The sequence below is a fragment of the Dendrobates tinctorius genome, unplaced genomic scaffold (assembly GCF_039654945.1).
Source record: "Dendrobates tinctorius isolate UK_male_01 unplaced genomic scaffold, ASM3965494v1 ptg000350l, whole genome shotgun sequence".
NCBI lineage: Eukaryota > Metazoa > Chordata > Amphibia > Anura > Dendrobatidae > Dendrobates > Dendrobates tinctorius.
Genome location: NW_027362016.1, coordinates 1,402,501 through 1,422,349, shown reverse-complemented (window position 1 = coordinate 1,422,349; position 19,849 = coordinate 1,402,501). Strand labels below are relative to the sequence as shown.

Here is a 19,849-nt window from a genome sequence, read left to right as displayed (position 1 = left end):
AATGGAAGCCTATATAATTTTTAAAAAAAAATTTCAACTTTAGAGATCAGATAAATGTTCACAGACAACGTAACACTGTATGTCTGACAAATGGAAGCCTAAAACAATTTTAAAAGATTTTTTTCTCTTTTAGAGACCACAGAAATGTTGACAGATCACATACTACTGTATGACTGAGAATTGGAAGCCAACAAAAATTTTAAAAACTTTTCCTCAGTTTCAGAGATCACAGAAGTCTTCACAGACCACATAACACTGTGAAGCTGAGAAACTGAACCCTGCAAAATTTAAAAAAAAACTTTTTCTCAGTTTTAGAGATCACAGAAAAGTACCACACACTAAAGAATAGTGCATGGCTTAGAAATGTAGCCCAAGAAAATGTTTCAATGATTTTTAGGTGTGTTATATAACACAAAAAAAGACCTCAAAGCACGTAATACTTGATGGATAAAAATATATTCCACTTTTTCTGCCCCCATAAAAAAAGCTGCAGCTATTTGCCAACAGACTGCACAGGCCTTAAACCTTACTACAGACTGAATTTTGTCACTTTACCTGCTCATGGGAATTTCTCTCCCTCCCTAGGCAAAATGCAGACTGCATGTGACACAAACAGCAAAGCAAACAATTAGCCCTTAGAAGGACTGTTAGTATGATGGCTCAGCTTCAGCTCCAAGCCTCTGATTCGTTAGGCTGTGCACACACAGGCATAGACAAGCACTCTCCTTCCAATGTGAAGTGTCACAGAGTTGTGCAGTGGCATCAGAGTGCCGAGGCAGGCGACCACTGTTCTTTTATAATCCATGACAATGTCAGATGGCCACGCAATCACAGTAAAGACACAACGAAGATGGCTACTGCATTACAATGACTCACAGGCAATCCCGCATAATTTTTGGCTGCATAACATGCACCAAAGACGCGGGACAGAGATTCAGGTTTTACATTGGGTACTTCCCTTCGCTCTAGATATGTGTAACAAAAAAAAAGCACCTAATGGTTTTCTTTCAGGAAAAAGGATAGCACTTGTGATGTAGGTCCTGACAAAAGTGTGAACCTAGCTGCAGTGGTATCTGTAAACTATTTCTTCTAGAGTGAGTAAAAAAGCTTCAACCATACCATCATTGATTTTTTTGGGTGGGATGGGCTGGATAATTATGCCACTTTAACTTTATAGCAAAGAGATTTTTGTCCCTTACACAATTGGGGAGTTGGAAGTTTCGCCCCCAGCAGTTCGCCCCCAGCATTTCGCCCCCAGCAGTTCGCCTCCTTCGCCCCCGAACATTTCGCCCCCAGCATTTCGCCCCCAGGTTGTTTCGCCCCCGCACATTTCGCCCCTGCACATTTCGCCCCCAGCAGTTCGCCCCCGCACATTTCGCCCCCGCACATTTCGCCCCCGGATGTTTCGCCCCCGGATGTTTCGCCCCCGGATGTTTCGCCCCCGGATGTTTCGCCCCCAGCAGTTCGCCCCCGGATGTTTCGCCCCCAGCAGTTCGCCCCCGGATGTTTCGCCCCCAGCAGTTCGCCCCCGGATGTTTCGCCCCCAGCAGTTTGCCCCCAGCAGTTCGCCCCCGGATGTTTCGCCCCCGGATGTTTCGCCCCCAGCAGTTCGCCCCCGGATGTTTCGCCCCCAGCAGTTCGCCCCCGGATGTTTCGCCCCCAGCAGTTTGCCCCCAGCAGTTCGCCCCCGGATGTTTCGCCCCCGGATGTTTCGCCCCCAGCAGTTCGCCCCCGGATGTTTCGCCCCCAGCAGTTCGCCCCCGGATGTTTTGCCCCCAGCAGTTCGCCCCCGGATGTTTCGCCCCCAGCAGTTTGCCCCCAGCAGTTCGCCCCTGGATGTTTCGCCCCCGGATGTTTCGCCCCCAGCAGTTCGCCCCGGATGTTTCGCCCCCAGCAGTTCGCCCCCGGATGTTTCGCCCCCAGCAGTTCGCCCCCGGATGTTTCGCCCCCAGCAGTTTGCCCTCCGGATGTTTCGCCCCCAGCAGTTCGCCCCCGCATGTTTCGCCCTCAGCAGTTCGCCCACAGCAGTTCGCCCCCGCATGTTTCGCCCCCAGCAGTTCGCCCCCAGCAGGTCACCCCCGGATGTTTCGCCCCCAGCAGTTCGCCCCCAGCAGGTCACCCCCGGATGTTTCGCCCCCAGCAGTTCGCCCCCAGCAGTTCGCCCCCGGATGTCTCGCCCCCGGATGTTTTGCCCCCAGCAGTTCGCCCCCAGCAGTTCGTCCCCGGATGTTTCGCCCCCAGCAGTTCGCCCCCGGATGTTTCGCCCCTGGATGTTTCACCCCCAGCAGTTCGCCCCCGGATGTTCACCCCCGGATGTTTCGCCCCCAGCAGTTCGCCCCCGGATGTTTCACCCCCGGATGTTTTGCCCCCTGTCAGTTCGCCCCCAGCAGTTCATCCCTGGATGTTTTGCCTCTAGCAATTTGCTCCTGGATCTTTCGCATCTGGGAAAAACCTGCCTGAACTGAACATTGGCAGGTTTGCTTATCACTAATAATACACCATATGAGTCTAAGATATACAATTCTGATCAAATTAGTTTTTTTTATTCTCAAACTTTGTTTTCTAGATGAGTAATTTTACAAACAGACAGGAAAATAGTAGGATTTCATTGGTTACTAAGGAGGTCGTGCCCCCTTGGGAGCAGAACGGATCCTGGCTCCCTATGATACATTCAGGGCTGCTTGTTCACAGCCCTCTGCAAAGCTCCCCTTCACCCTCCGCTCATGTGCTCTGTCCTGGACAAGAGGAGGGCTCCCCCCTGCCTGTGTAAAGCCGTTACAGGACGGAACACATAGGGGGGGCTTTGCAGAGGGCTGTAAACCAGCAGCCCTTTATACATCATAGGGAATATATTGTTAGCTGCATGCTCCTGTGCAGCCACGCCCTCTAGAATCCATCCACAAGTACTGCTACTAAGGAGAAACAACCTCCTTAGCAACCACTGAAATCCTGCAGCACATGGAGCTTTAACTTGGATGAGACTTTTCACACAGAAGTGAAGCTGCTGGAAGGTCTCCTTTGGAAATGAATATCATGGGCACAGGTACTATAACATAACATGTTTTTTGCAGAGTTATGCTCTAACTGTATATATAAAAACTGTTTTAACAAGAAACATAAAAATGTATAGAGGGGAAGGATTAGAGAAAAAGAGAAAATACAAATTGCAGGTTATAATGCTTGAATTATTTTACAGCTAAAAACACTGCTCTCAAAACATACAATATGTGACCATGAACTAAAAATCAAAGCTGTAGGCAATGCCTCTCAGATAATCCATCAAGCTTCTATTATCAAAATCTTGCACGATACGTTTAACCCTTGCTGAAATTGCAGCATACTTTTTGTTTCTTGCAGCGATGGGATTTCCTGCTATTATCTGAATAATTTCAAAACTATGGAGCTCTTGCTGATGTTTCAGACAGTTAATGAACCGGTATATATTTTGGAAAAGAGTACCACATGTTTCTCGAAAGCTATGGTGCCATCCTTCGACATCATTATTTGTTCACTGTTGATCATTCAATGTTCGTTCATACACATTCCAGAATTGAACTGGAAACAAAGGTGCTTGACGTCCTCTGCGATTCATTCATTCATATAGCTGTCTTCAAAATAGTTGGCAATAGGTATTGCTTCTTGTGGAAAGTCAGGATCTTCCACCAATTCTTCAAATGATTGCACAACATTCTGTGGTGGTAGAAAGGCCAGGGCAGGCATCATGCGTATCCAACGGGCAAATTCATGGTCACCTTGGTATTGCATCTTGAGTCCTTCATTTTGAACTTTACGCCAAACCGACTGTGATAGGTGGAAAAAGCAACCAGTCTTCACAAGGTTGGGGAATTCACTTTCTAATGCCTGTATTGCAGCTAGTTCAAAATCCAACATCAGGTTGTCTGGCTGCAGTCCAGGCTGCAAGTTCTTCAGCTCTTGCAGCAACCTCTGGTATGTAGAACGGCTCTTGTCTGTCAGCAAGGTGTACACTACAGGAACAACAAGGCCGCTGTGGACTACATGGATTGTGTAAAGTTGCTTAAACAAGGCTGGTGTAGTGAAAAACATGCCATCAGCAAACCACTCTTTACTTTGTGCCAGTAGATGGAGATTGTCTCTTGTTCCAAATATCAACATACGGCTGTGTCCATTTCCTAATTTAAAATGAAAGTATTAGTAGAGGAAATAACAGAAAAAGTGTAACAAGCAGCAGACAGAGTTTTGGGATAAATTCACAAAAAAAATATCCTAATCAGAAGACTCTGTTCATATCTCACATTAAATACTCACATTTTGCTCCAGATTTTCTGATTTCATAATAAAAAACTGAAGCAAAATCTAGTGTGAAGGGGCCAACCAATAGTTTTTTACAACATATATTGTCCCAGTGGAAAATTATATATTTTTGTTTAAAATTAAAATTACTTCCAAACTTGAAATAGGTCACATTTTTAGGGTACCTTTAGACCCTTCAACTAGACGGCCGTTCAGCACGGCCGATCGTCACCATGCTGAACGGCCGTCTAGTTAACAGCCGCATCCAGACGCGGCGTGCGGCTGGACGTCTGAATGAACGACTGGGCGGTCCGCCCGCCTGAATGGGGCATTCCATTAAGGCGGATGGGCACGCTAGCCGTCGGGTGGGCAGCGCAGACGTTCGTGACGTCCGCGCTGCCTATGCTGTCTCATTGAGAGGATTGTGCAGGACGCAAAAAACGCCAGTAAAATCACCAGTGTGCTTTTGGCCTAAGGCATAACTGAATGGTCCATTAGGCTGGGGTCATATGCAGCATTAATGTGTAAATCCCATCCACATGCTGATGAAAAAATTTTGTTTACAAAAAAAAAACATGCAGTGCAGCATGTCAATGTATGCTGCCATTATACAAACAAAATTCCAGCCATTCAGACAAGGGGCTGAAATCCTGCACTAAAACCTGCACCTAAATCCATAGAGTTAAGTGAAGATTTTGATACAGAATTAGGGTACCACAATAGTGGCCACAATTGCAGGCACAAATAGATTCCTGTGGGATCTCCAATTGCTACCGCAATTACAGCTGCTGCGGAGATGCCGCTCCACAATCCCCTTCCGTCAGTGGGCACGAGGCCTCAGGCTTTATCCAGACAAGCTGGATTTACAGGCGTATTCCGTGCTGTGTTTCCTGCCTGAAACCCGCCCTTTCATGTCTATGGTGCGGGTTATGGGCGGATTCCGGCCGGGGCCGGAAAACGCCCCACCGGAAAATAGCTTCAAAGCTATTTTCCGGCGGATCCCGGAAGGAATGGGAAGGTGCTAGAGGGAAACCTCCCGAAAAATGTCTGCAAACCATGCCAAATACGCTCGGTTTAGGCCACAGCAGGGCATGGCCACGCCCATAGCAGAGCTTGGCCACGTCCCCTATTTGCAGAAGCGTTTTGCCAAAGCGCTTGCAAAGTGCTTAAAAAGTGCTTGGAAGCAGCAGGCAAAACGCATCTGCAAATCATGGCGTATCTCACCTGAGCTCCGGAGTTCAGCCCGACCTGTCCACGGATCTGCAGGACTGAACTACGAGAGCCGAGGAATCAGCCGGCGATGGCAGTTCAGTCCGTGCATGCCGCAGACAGGCGAGGCTGAACTCCGGGGCAGCATCCAGGACAGGTATGGCCAGTACAATGCTGCATATTTGGAATTAGTGTTGGCCGGTCCGATCACTGAAGATCGTAATTTATTACAATTTTCAGGCTGATCGTTATTTTAAATTACGATCCGATTTGTAGCCAGATCATGATGATGATCTGAATTAGAAATCGGAATCCTCCGTAATCTGAAAACACTGTCCGGGCATACACTCCCGAACAGTGTGCGCATATATATATATATATACACACACACACACACTATACAGGTGTACAGCGTGTGTGCATATTTAGCTTTAGTAAATGGCTCCAGGCTGCGCTGTTAAAAAATAAACAAACCCAGTTACTCACCTCTTTCTCCAGTGTCCAGTACTGGCTCCGGCTCCTAGCCCAGCAGTGCAGGGAATCCCGAAATCCAGGCGGCGCATCGCCGCCTCTGTGCCTGCCGTACTATAACTACAGTGGAGAGTGATCCCAGGACCGCTCACTAGACGTCCTGGGAAAGCACCACATCACGTCACAGAACAGCCCGGCACATGTGCAGAGGTGGTGATGCACAACCCAGAATGCATAGCATTGGGATTTCGGAATTCCCTGCACCGCCGGAGACAGCGCTGGACACCGGAGAGAGAGTTGAATAACTGGGTTTGTTTATTTTTTAACAGCGCAGCTTGGGGCCATTATATATATGCAAGAAAGCTGGAAGAAGAGTGGCTGAACTGAGATTGTTGCTGAGGACTCAGTGTGCTGCTAGAGCAGGGGTTGGCTTCCGCCCGTACTTAACATGCATCCATGAAGAAAGACCTCCGCGCTCCTGAAGTCCTATACAAATCCTTTATTGCATTTCAAAGTTCCAAAAGTGCCAGACCACCATCACCCACCCACATATATGCATATATATACACACACACACTGTTTGGGCGTACAGTGTGCATATATATATATATACATCTAGCTCTGGAGATTGGATCTGAATTAATTCCAATCTTTCGGTATGATCAGCCCGATCTGATCCTATCTTTCCAGTGATCGGCCAACACTAATTGGAATCAGTAGGCCTCACTACATTATATTACCCTCAAAGTTTCCCTTGAAGGCAAAAATCACATAGTATTTTATATCAGCACCTTATAGTGTAGCATTTTTCACATTTGTGCAAAATAAACTTTGCAATAATTATGCATAATGGAATTGTTTTAATACAATGTTAAATGGTTAAGTAGCTTACCAGAGTCATGCAGAAGGAACTGCTGCTGGACACCATCAATACTGATCTCCTGGAACTCCAGGGGGATAACAAGTTGATCAAGGATTTGAGGTAACCTTGGGATATTGCCAAGTTGCCTTGCTAATCGTATTGTCCTCTTCAGTGATGCTTTCCTTGGGAGAAGTGCTGCAACATTAGAATGGGCTCCTGAAACGACGTCTGTGAGAATCTGTTGTGGTGTCTCCTGTGTTGTCCTTGCCCTGGTCGCAGCCTCATTATCAAGTCGGATTGCTTCAGGTCTTGCAGCTTGTGCTGCGTGATTGTGAAGATTGACTACTTTCACAACTTCGCCAAATTCTTCATTGGTCCAAACACGTCCCTTGCAAGTCGACCGTTTTTCACATACCCAGATGGAATGAACATCGTCAGCGGTTCGTTTGTAAAATAAGTAAATGTGAATCTCATGGACCAACTTGCTCCTTCCAAGTTTGGACAGAACTGAATTCATAGTTGTAGAAAGTGAATTGCTGTGGAAGCTGACTGATTTTTTGTGGCAGTACACTTCTCTCTTTGTGGAGATTTCAGACACTGCTATATTCTGATATACAGATGGAATAAAAGCTAGTCTAATGTAACCTGCAGGACATGTGACCATGCTACTTGTTACATCTGCAACAAAACTTGCAACAAAGCAGGTCAGTGCTTGGTCAGGTAAAAGTTCAAAATTGTTTAGATTTTAGGCCTCTTGCACACTGTAATTTTAGAGTGGTTTCACACTTGTGTTTGTGGCCGCCAGAGGTCGATCCGCTCTGGATCTGACATCCAGCTGACCCCAGGGCAATGCTGGCTGAATGCTGGCATTCCGCTTGCATTGCCCATAGAAGTGAACGGCTGGGTTCCGCGATCTGCAGACGCCCGTTCGCTTTCGTAATGCCGCATTCCGCTATCAGTGTCAGAACAAAAAGAAGAGCATTTTCTTCTTTTCGTTCCGCTGCAGGTTAGCGGAATGCGGCATTACAGAAGCGAACGGGCGGCCTGTAGTGCATATGTAGCGGAAGTGTGAAAGCACCCTTATGCTGCCACTGTTTTAGAACTCCAAAGCACGTGCTTTACTGGCATTTTTCAGAGCGCTTTTGTGAGCGCTCTCGGTAATGACCCATAAGATACAGGCTATTGATGAATGCTAAGTGCTCAAAAATAGCTCCTGTAATAAAATAAAAAGAGCTGGCCGAAACAACACCTCGCTTTTCTAGCCATTGACTTATCTACTATATAATTGTCTAAGGGTCACTTTCGTCTTTCTGTCTGTAACGTTTTATTCGTATATTCATTGGTCGCGGCGTCTGTCTGTCATGTAAATCCAAGTCGCTGATTGGTCGTGGCAAAACGCCCACGACCAATCAGCGACGGTCACAGTCTGCCATAAAAATGGCCGCTGCTTCACTGCCCTGTACTCACCGCTGACCGCTCACACAGGGTTAATGCCAGCGTTAACGGATCGCGGTGTACCGCACTCCGTTAACGCTGCTATTAACCCTGTGTGACCAACTTTTCGCTATTGATGGTGCCTATGCAGCATCAATAGTGAAAAGATGTAATGTTAAAAAATAATGATAAAAAAAAAAGTTATTCTCACCCCCTCCAACGTCGCGCTGTCCTCCGCGCCTCTCTCCAATGCACACCGTCCAGGACCTGCGATGATGTCACGGTCATGTGACCGCGACATCATCGCAGGTCCTACGCTCAGACCGGAAGCCACCGCCAGCACTGCAGAGAGGCGCGAGGACTTCAGGGCCCGTGGCTGAGGTGAGTATATCTTTATTATTTTTTTTTAAACACGAATATAGTGCCCACATTCCTAGACTACGTGGACAGTGCAATATACTACGTGACCAGTGCAATATACTACGTTGGCTGGCCAATATACTATGTGCGCTGTGTAATTTACTATGTGCGCTGTGCAATTTACTACGTGGACTGTGCAATTTACTACGTGCGCTGTCCAAAATACTACGTCGACTGTCCTATATACTACGTCGCCTGTACAATGTACTACGTGGACTGTCCAATATACTACATAACCTGTGCAACATACCACGCGGCTGTGCCTTCTAGAATACCCGATACATTAGAATCGGGCCACCATGTAGTATATTCAAAATTGGCAATCTTCTTAGCGATTTTCCAGTGCTTAGCACTTGGGAAAGTGGCTACTGTGAAAGCGGTCTTAGGGCTAAAACACAAGGCTAAAATTCCCTGCCTAATTTGGGGCCGAAACATCTGGGGGCAAAAAGCAGGGGGCGAAACATCCGGGGGCGAACTGCTGGAGGCGAAACATCCGGGTACGAACTGCTGGGGGCGAACTGCTGGGGGCGAAACATCTGGGGGTGAACTGCTGGAGGCGAACTGCTGGGGGCGAACTGCTGGGGGCTAAACATCCGGGGGTGAACTGCTGGGGGCGAACTGCTGGGGGCGAAACATCTGGGGGCGAACTGCTGGGGGCGAAACATCCGGGGGCGAACTGCTGGTGACGAAACATCCGGGGGCGAACTGCTGGGGGTGAAATATCCGGGGGCGAAATATCCGGGGGCGAACTGCTGGGGGCGAAACATCCGGGGGCGAAACATCCGGGGGCGAACTGCTGGGGGCGAAATATCCGGGGGCGAACTGCTGGGGGCGAAACATCCGGGGGCGAACTGCTGGGGGCGAAACATCCGGGGGCGAAACATCCGGGGGCGAACTGCTGGGGGCGAAACATCCGGGGGCGAACTGCTGGTGGCGAAACATCCGGGGGCGAACTGCTGGGGGCGAAATATCCGGGGGCGAACTGCTGGGGGCGAAACATCCGGGGGCGAAACATCCGGGGGCGAAACATCCGGGGGCGAACTGCTGGGGGCGAAACATCCGGGGGTGAACTGCTGGGGGCGAAACATCCGGGGGCGAACTGCTGGGGGCGAAACATCCGGGGGCGAAACATCCGGGGGCGAAATGTGTGGGGGCGAAATGTGCGGGGGCGAAACAACCTGGGGGCAAAATGCTGGGGGCGAAATATTCGGGGGCGAAGTGTACCTGGGGGCGAACTGCTGGGGGCGAACTGCTGGGGGCGAAATGCTGGGGGCGAACTGCTGGGGGCGAAACTTCCTAAAACCCACAATTGAAGGCATTGAATGTTGTTGTCAGTACACCCAATCAACCATACTTGGTACCATAGGTGAAGATCTCATTGTCAAGGTCTCATGGTGGTGCCAGTTGGATGTGTGAAATGTGGTTCTTCCTGGTAAAAGTTTCTCCCTATCCCTAACAGTCTCTTTAATATTCTCTATTCAAGTTCTTCCTTCCTGGTGGCAGCATACCGTACTATGTTACTGAGGAGCCCTGACAGTGACAGCCGGGAGGTTTATATATATATATATATATATATATATATATATATATATACACCCAGCCTGGATTGGTGATATATATCCCCCCTCACTGGGAGTGCCTCAATAACTCGTACCTATAAGGGATGCCTTTCCGGCGACCATTTGGCCTCGGTGCAGTTCCCTAACTGACCTGGGGCAAGTGGTGATACCAGAGAGCCAATCTCTGCTGGGTCCTTCTCTCTCCTCACCCCAAGGTGAGCAACGTCGACCACCCCTTCCGTCACAAGCCCTTTTATTGTGGTAAGCATATCCAGAGTGACATCATAGCAATGTCATCAGAAGAATATTCCCATATAACAGACCTGCCAGCTAGATGTTTCCCAATGCCTTTATTATGCTGTGTCCTACCACAGTGCATCTAGACCTGTGCTGCTACATTGAAGATTGAAACAATGCACTGTTTATGGAATTGAAATGTTCTTTTCAGTGGTTTATATTTTAGGTTTTTGATTGTTACAATTTACAAATTTTTTTTTTTTAGTATTCCATTGTCCCATTTGCATAGATTGTATGTGTGAAGCTATAAATCACCATACTTTAATTAACACTGTCCAACAAGGCATCTAGATTTCTTTTTCTGTGACTGAAGGTGAAAATTGTTATTAACCCACTTAGTTGAAGGCCAATCTAATGTGACATAGCCTTCTTCATTTCTCCTACATACCTGTTCTCCTGTTCAAATTATTTGCGACACTTTTCGCAAGGGTGTGTATTCTCTGTAAGGATACAGCACTTGGTCTCTTGACCTGTAAACTTAATGTTGTGCTGAGCCATGACTTCATTATTAGAATTTATATAATGTTATTTATTACCATCTTCATTATGAATTACAGTTTTGTACTCGAGGCATTGTCTTCTTTCCTAAAAACCGTAAGTCTTGGTCTGTTGCCTAAGACATTGCCATTCCAGGGTCTTTCTTGTGACCTCAATTGCCTGATATAGGCCACCAATATGTGCACAGGTCTTCTCAGCTAAGCTAAAGAGCCTACTGTTTTGTCTATATACATTTCTGAGGTATATGTATGACAGTGGCTGTCAAGTCAAACAACCTGGGTACTATGCAACATTTACTGTGCTGCTTTGCATTCTGCTTGCATAGTTTGTCCTTTGTACCTCCCTGACATCGGATCTGATGCTGTCAGTTTCTCACTTCTTGTGTAGATTTATTCTGGAGTTAGCCATCATTGTCCTCATTCATCCTCTGTTCAGCCCTGGCAAGCTATCATCTTCTTATTTGCTGTTTTGTGCATACAAGAATATCAGCCTGAGAATAAACCTCCATACATTCCTCTGGAGCCTGAGTCCATACTGACAAAATTTGTGGTGTGGATCAATATTGACCTACATGGTGGGACTATCTCAATAGCACTCACACTTGTCTAGTTGTGGAGTCAGAATGTTGGCCATAGTATTGATGGACGCTGTGGCAGCAGCTCACCACAGGGTACCTTTGTAAAAAACATATACCGTATTGCATGATGTAAATTTTTTCTTACATAAGCCCTCTGAAAAGGAAAGCCTGGCCTATTTTTATGTAATGATTATTCATACTATCATTTAATACAAACACATTTTTAGACACCTGAATGGCTGCACATTTGTCTACCTGAACGGTTTCTGATCACCATATAGCTTATTTGCATTAATAGTTGTAGTTGTTAGTTGAATTGCTGGTGTCTTGGCTGACAGTTACAGAAGAAGGTGCAAGCTTCAAAAGAGACCCAGGAAAAGTTTAGCATTGACATAGGGGGAATATAAGCATTGTGGTGCAGTCAAAAGCACAGAGGAGAACTAATAAAAGGATGTAGACTGGTGCCAAGAAAGTGAACCAGAAATAGAAAATCTGGGGAGCAAATAAAGCGCAAATAGGGTCTTAACTGGTTAAAAACATGGGGAGAGGTACGCTCACCTTGTTTTGTTGCAACTAAGCAACATGTAAAAAGCATGCTAGAGTACACGGGTCCAGGGACCAAGGATAATGGTGAAACCGGATGTATGTGTCCAAATCTGCACTGCTGATGAAGATGAATGGCGTACAATAATCTTCAAAGCTTTATTTTCAAACAGGTTAAAGGTCAACGCGTTTCGAGGTGCTGCATGATGCCTGGGCTTGTCCATCAGTGATGCATCAATTTACTGAGAGGCCAGGGTGACTTGTTCAATAGGTCAAGTGTCAGTGAGCTGTGAGCTAGAGCAGCTTGTTCCTTGCAAGAGATGGGTGATGGGCTGGAGATCCGATTGAGTTTCAAAGAACCTGTTAAAATGCTGCAGAGTGGGTCATGAATCCAAAGGGAGTTTGTAGCTATATTCCGCGCTGCCGCTTTAGACAAATTCCAGGAGAGTGCTGTATGATTGCAGTGGTTTTATTCTACGCGTTTCAGGGGTCTCATGCCCCCTTCATCAGGAAATACCACAAATACATACAGGTATCACAGACATAAATAGGTTTGAAAGGATGCTGGATTTCAAAAAAATGAGTGCCAACAAGTCAGATGATGCAGTGTCAAAGTTCAATGACACCACATGATTAACATTTAACCTAAGATATATTACAAAAGAATACGTATTTTAAAAGATTTTTTGATTAAATTTTCGTTTACAAAACAGATAATAAAGTCAAATTTACGATTTAAACAAAAAAAAAAAAAAAAAAGGGAAGGAGAAAGTTTATTCCTGTTTAGAGGTGGATACCTTACAAGTGGACTATCGTATGGAAACAGCAAACCGCTTTTTTTCATTGAAAGCATTGCAATCTTTATACAAAAAGGGGAAAAAAATAAAAACATAATTTTAATTCTTTACCAATAAAAAATATATAATTTTAGTTAAATTCTAAAAAATTAAATATAAAGTTATTTTTTAGTATAGAGGAAATGGGTTTAAAAAATAATAAAGGATGCTAAAAGCAGCAACACACGAGAAGCTGCACAGCAGTCAGCGCTGCTCAGAATGAGAACGCAAACAGCATGGATTCATTACTTCACTGATACAAAGATCATGGGCAAATTTTAGATTTAACATGAAGCACATAAAAAAGGGGGTTAATATCAGATGCAGCAACACACAGGACGCTGTGCAGGACCCAACTACTGCTCAAAGTAAAAACGCAGGATAAAGCTGCAGAGTGAATGGGTGGCTTCATTAATAGAAAAGATCGCAGGCAGCTTTTGTGTTCAACACGTGACACATAAGTCTTTTCATTGTGAAGGAGTGGCAGTAACATTCTTGCACTGTTCACTAATCTCTATGGCTAGGCAATTTATGCATGGGAGCTGGGTTAAAGGAGAAATGAGATACTATTATCAGCCGGGGTCATTCTTTCATGTCAGACTAGTAGAATTAGTAGCGCTTACCCGGGCTTAATTAAAGAAGAAAAAAAAAACTCTTCAAAAAATGTTTCCTTTTCTTCTTTTTTCCTCTTTTTCCTTCCCTTCTCTTTTCCCCTCTTTCCCCTTCCTTCCTCAAAAAATGCAACTAACAGAGATAATGTTTAAGACAGAGGTATGAAAGTGATTGCTCCCAATGGCAAAAGGAGCTAAACCTGATAGGAGGCTATACAGGATTTTCATATATATAACACTCTTTTAGAGCTACCGCACAAGTAATATTTAAATAAATACATAAATAATTTTTTTCATTAGACCAAGGAGGCACAGTATTGTAAAATTAATTATAAATATAAATATAAAATTGCAATTAGGTATTGCATTAAGTACAAACAAATCTATAAAAAATATATAAAAACCACAAGGCGGGGACTGCATAACTAGGTTAACATTATCAACAAGGGAAACTGACACAAATAGTGCATATAAAATTTTAAATCTAAATAGAACAAAGAGAAATTATCGCAAAGAACTCAGAAGCCATCTATACACATGAGGGTTTTTTTTTTTTGTTTTTTTTTTCCTTTTTCCTTTTTCTCTGATTACAGAGCATGTGAATATGGGTGTGAACAAAAATTCCACTGTCTAGGTAAAAACCTCAGTTATTTCATTTAAACCCTGTGGTTTCAGACTCCCTAATTTGTAGATCCAATAGGCTTCCTTTCTATTTAATTTCGTAGATCTGTTCGGTGCACATTTAGGTATATGATCGATAGGGCTAATTTTTAATAATTTCGAATTCTTATCATGTACCAAAGCGTAATGTCTGGACAGCCCATGAGTAAGCAGGCCTTTTTTAATATTATGCCAATGGGAGTTCAATCTGAGGTGTAGGGGTTGTGTGGTCCTCCCTACATATTGTTTACCACAGGGACATTCAATGACATAAATAACAAAGTCAGAGTTACAATTTAGAACAAAAGGGATCATAAATTTCTCTTTAGTAGAAAATGAAATTATATAATCAGCTTTATGATTTATATTAGAACAGCATAAGCAGTTCCTCGTGCCACATTTAAAGATTCCTTTAGTTGAATTCAGGGTGTAACCGTTAATGGGGCTAGCATGAGCTCTCAGGCGGCTAGGGGCTATTAGATCCTTGATTGTGGGGGCTCTACGGAATGTAACCCCGGGATTCCTAGGAAGGATATTGTTCAGAATGGGATCGTTCAGTAATATATGCCAATTCTTATGAAAAATTCTACGGATTTCATTATGTTCAATGGAGAATTGCGTTATAAAATTCATTGAAAAGTTCTTATCAGTAATTACTTGCTCTTTAGGCTCCAGCAATGCTCTCTGATTTACTTTGAGAGAGTTTTTAAAGGCATTCTTAATTAAGTGTGAAGGGTATTTTTGGGCAAAAAATCTTTTCTTTAAAATATTGGACTGATCTTTAAAGTCAGTATCCAATGAGCAGTTTTTTCTAATCCGGTGAAATTGATTGTTAGGAATGTTATTCAACCATTTGTTGTAGTGCCCACTATTAAAATGAATGTAGCCATTGGTGTCTACTTTTTTAAAAAACGTTTTGCTACATATTCTGTCTTCTTTAATAAAAAGGTTAATATCTAAAAAATTAATTAAAAGATTAATATCTAAAAGGTTAATATTTCATTTTAATAGTGGGCACTACAACAAATGGTTGAATAACATTCCTAACAATCAATTTCACCGGATTAGAAAAAACTGCTCATTGGATACTGACTTTAAAGATCAGTCCAATATTTTAAAGAAAAGATTTTTTGCCCAAAAATACCCTTCACACTTAATTAAGAATGCCTTTAAAAACTCTCTCAAAGTAATTACTGATAAGAACTTTTCAATGAATTTTATAACGCAATTCTCCATTGAACATAATGAAATCCGTAGAATTTTCCATAAGAATTGGCATATATTACTGAACGATCCCATTCTGAACAATATCCTTCCTAGGAATCCCGGGGTTACATTCCGTAGAGCCCCCACAATCAAGGATCTAATAGCCCCTAGCCGCCTGAGAGCTCATGCTAGCCCCATTAACGGTTACACCCTGAATTCAACTAAAGGAATCTTTAAATGTGGCACGAGGAACTGCTTATGCTGTTCTAATATAAATCATAAAGCTAATTATATAATTTCATTTTCTACTAAAGAGAAATTTATGATCCCTTTTGTTCTAAATTGTAACTCTGACTTTGTTATTTATGTCATTGAATGTCCCTGTGGTAAACAATATGTAGGGAGGACCACACAACCCCTACACCTCAGATTGAACTCCCATCGGGCCAGTAGGTAACTGGCCAGTAGGAGCATTGCTTGCGTTGAGAAACATGTGATGGTGCTCCGCGGCTTGTGTTATGCATATTTTTACATATTTCCCATAAGGGATGGGGGCATTGCTCTAGAATCACTGCGTTGAGAAACATGTGATGGTGTCTTCGCAGTGTTGGATGTTGATCTCCATGAGTTCATTCATCCTCATTTTTCACAGTCGTCTATTAGGCATTGCTCCTACTGGCCAGTTTCCTACTCCACACTGATGAGGGGCAATACCCCAAAACAGCTGTCTGTGGATGGATACCATGTTTTGGCATAGGTGGTTTCCTTCATTGGAGACTGCCCTTCCCGTGGTTGTTCCTTCCCGGGGAAAGACCTGGCTAGTCATTGCTTGCGTTGAGAAACATGTGATGGTGTCTCTGCGGCTTGTGTTTTGCATATTTTTACATATTTCCCATAAGGGATGGGGGCATTGCACTAGAATCACTGCGTTGAAAAACATGTGATGGTGTCTCTGCAGTGATGGATGTTGATCTCCATGAGTTCATTCATCCTCATTTTTCACAGTCTTCTACTAGGCATTGCTCCTACTGGCCAGTTTCCTACTCCACACTGATGAGGGGCAATACCCCGAAACAGCTGTCTGTGGATGGATACCATGTTTTGGCATAGGTGGTTTCCTTCATTGGAGACTGCCCTTCCCGTGGTTGTTCCTTCTCGGGGAAAGACCTGGCTAGTCATTGCTTGCATTGAGAAACATGTGATGGTGTCTCTGCGGCTTGTGTTTTGCATATTTTTACATATTTCCCATAAGGGATGGGGGCATGTAGTGACACACCAGCGATCCTGACAAGTTCATATCGTTTTCGGGATCGCTGGTGAGTCGCTATGTGTGATGAGGCCCTTAGGAGCAAATTCCTTAATTGATGTAAAAAGACATAAATCCATGTGACACATTCATTCCAGCAGTGTCGCATGGATTTATGTCTTTTTACATCAATTAAGGAATTTGCTCCTAAGACCTTGTGGGCGCATCACAACACATTAGGAGACCCCAATCAAAGGACAATAAAACATCCATACTCCTTATCTATGAACTGGTCCAATATTTATGTTTCTCCCTCTCGAACAATGATAGTTCTGCTTCGCGTCACTTGTCTATCTATTTTTTCTGTGCTGTGTTGTGTATAAATATGTGATTCTTCAGACTGTGTATTAGTCAATGCCTGATGAAGAGACATGAGTAGCCTCGAAAGCTTGCAATGTGTTACCATCTTTTTAGTTAGCCATTAAAAGGTATCAACCACTGAGGACTCTCAATTCTGAATATTTTTTACCAGTTTGTATAAATTCACATGCCACACATGTATTGCATCTGAAGAAACCCCTTGGTTTCTCAGATAGCCAGGTTCTGGTTTTGCATGGTGGCATAAAATGACATTGTACTATCTGGTCACCCAGGGATTTGCTTTTTCTATATGTGATTTGTGGGGAGACCCCAATGATGTCAGCAATGTCTCTGTCCATCTGAAGTACATCCAATGTTTTTTCAGAATGGTTCTTATTGTTTGAGCCCCATTGTCAAAAGTAGATATAAGATGAATGCATTAGTCATCTTATAGCGGGACACTTATTGTCACAGTCCAATTCTTGGATCTGTGTCAGATTCTGGATTCCCTCATTTAAACCTTTTTTTTCCTTTCAGGCCTTTGGGGCTTTAATATGGCTTTTTGCTCCCGGTGGCCACAGGTGTTATTACATGTCTGATAGTGTCCTTTGCTTTACCTTTTGCCCCCGGTGGTCACTGGGGTTATTACATGTCTTTGGTTTCTCTGCTAATGGTGACCACTCCTCCTTTGCTATATAAGGTCACCTGGTGTATCAGCTGGTGTTGGTTATAGCAGGTCCTTGGTGGATTCCAACCACGGTGAAGTTAGCAGTTGGCTCTGAGGTGTTTAGCCACTGCTGAAAGCTTATCTGGTGCTGAACTCTGCTGACCGGTGTCTGCAGCAGAGAAAGATGGTGAAGGTAGCAGCTGGCTGTGAGGTGTCAAGCCACTGCTGAAAGCTAATCCGGTGATGAACTCTGCTGCCCGGTGACTACAGCAGAGAAAGATAAGTGTTTTGTTGTTTTCCCCGTTTAGTGTTTTTTCCTTTGTGTGTATTAGTGCAGCGGTGGGACCAGTGTCCACACTAACCAGTTCTCTAGTAAGAGATAGGTGCAGGGCTAGTGAGGGTTTCAGGTATCCTGGTCAGCGACAGGTTAAGAGCCTGTGTAGGGAATGTTAAGAGTGTTCAGGGATACTGCCTCAGGGGAGTGCAGGAGGTCTCCATGTCCCCGTTCCCTATTGCAGGGCCCACCGTTGTAACTGTTTCCCCGGTGTTCCCCTTTTGTCTTGTTGCTTCAGTTGCGGGTCGTGTCACACAGGACAGGTACACGTGACAGTTTTGTTGTTTCAGTTACCGACCTGCGGGTCGTGCCACACAGGACAGGTACATGTGACACTAATAGACTTTCTCTTTCTTGTTTTTGTGTATAATGGAAGGCCTCCCTCAGTACTCGATCAGGGTAACCACTCATTATATATCTCGTTCTCAAGTTATCTGACTTGATTCTGAAGCCTTTTATCTCTAAACAATTATGCCTTAGTCTTACGTTTTGGCCCTTGGAGTTAACTTTTTTCTGTGAGTAGGGGTGATGCCTTTTCTATCTCAATAGCGAATTGGTGGAGGTTGGTTTCCAATATATGAATGTACTTAGTGTATCTCCCATCCCCGACTTTGTAATTACAATATCAAGGAATGGTAAGGTATTTATTTCAACCTCATAGGTGAAACGGAGACCAATCTCATTGATGTCGATTGATTCAACAAAGATTCTAAAGGTATCTTTCTTTCCTTCCACAGAATAAAGACATAATAAATGAATCTAACCCATAGGTCAATGAGTTTGGTGTAATTTCTCATGGCCTCCGAGAATACAATGACATCCTCACACAAGCCCAGGAACAGGTTGGCATAGCTGGGCACATATGGATTGCCCATAACTGTGTCCCTGAACTGGTGGTAGGTTTCTCCATCAAAGGTAAAGGAATTGTTTCCTAATACAAAGTCGAGGAGGGTCAGCACCAACTTGTTATGTTGTTCATATTGACAACCCCTGGCTCCTAAAAAATATTTTACTCCCCGGTACCCAAGTCATGCAGTACAGTGCTTTTACATCAATGCTGGCCAGCATGATCTCTGGGTAGATAGAGATCCCCTTGTGTTTTTGGAGGAGATCCATCATGTCTCTGATATAAGAGGGAAGGCATGCTCACGAAGGGCTTTAATATGTGGTCCAGATAGGGATCCACATTGTGGCCCATGCTCCCAATCCCAAACATGATGGGATCACCCTACGGTGGTGCATCTCTTGTGTAATTTTGGTAAGGCATAAAAGGTAGCCATGACCAGGTGTTGAGGGAGAAGAAATTTGAATTCTTCTTGACTAACCAGGCTATCCCTATTTGCTCTAAAAAGGATTTTTTTAGTTTGTCCTTTTCAAACCCCCTTTGTCAACCCCTTAGTTAGAAAAAAAATAATAAAAATTTTTTTTTAATTTTTTTCCATTCTTTGCAGCTAGGGTTGGGGTTAGGGCTAGGGATTAGGGTTGGGGTTAGGGCTGGGGTTATGGCTGGGGTTAGAGTTGGGGTTAGGGTCATGGTTAGAATTTGGGTTGTGGTTAAAGTTAGGGTTGGGATTAGGGTTAGTGTTGGGGCGCACTGGGGTTAGGGTTGAGGTTAGGGCTGAGTTAGGATTGGAGTTAGAATTCGGGGTTTTCAAAAATAAAAAGGATGATATAATGGCTTGTGTTGAGCGCAAGTGCTTTCTAGTAAAACAAACCCCAAACTATTCTTTAATTATATAAACAGTAAAATATTTAAAATTGATGGTGTCGGCCCTTTAAAGAACAAT

At 44.2% G+C, this 19,849-nt stretch overlaps 2 protein-coding genes across 4 annotated transcripts in view; one reads left to right on the top strand and one right to left on the bottom strand.

Annotated features, from left to right (window-relative positions):
* Positions 1 to 19,849, top strand: part of SHISA7 (shisa family member 7) — a 397,834-nt gene that overhangs the window by 128,634 nt on the left and 249,351 nt on the right. The window lies entirely within an intron of this gene.
* LOC141075045 (uncharacterized) overlaps positions 3,589 to 19,849 on the bottom strand; it is a 64,407-nt gene continuing 48,146 nt past the window's right edge. The window contains exons 2-3 of the mRNA XM_073562392.1: positions 6,845 to 7,202; positions 3,589 to 4,151 (exon numbers count right to left, since the gene is read on the bottom strand). Of these exons, the coding sequence (XP_073418493.1) occupies positions 3,589 to 4,151; positions 6,845 to 7,202 (921 nt within the window). The remainder of the gene's footprint in view (positions 4,152 to 6,844; positions 7,203 to 19,849) is intronic.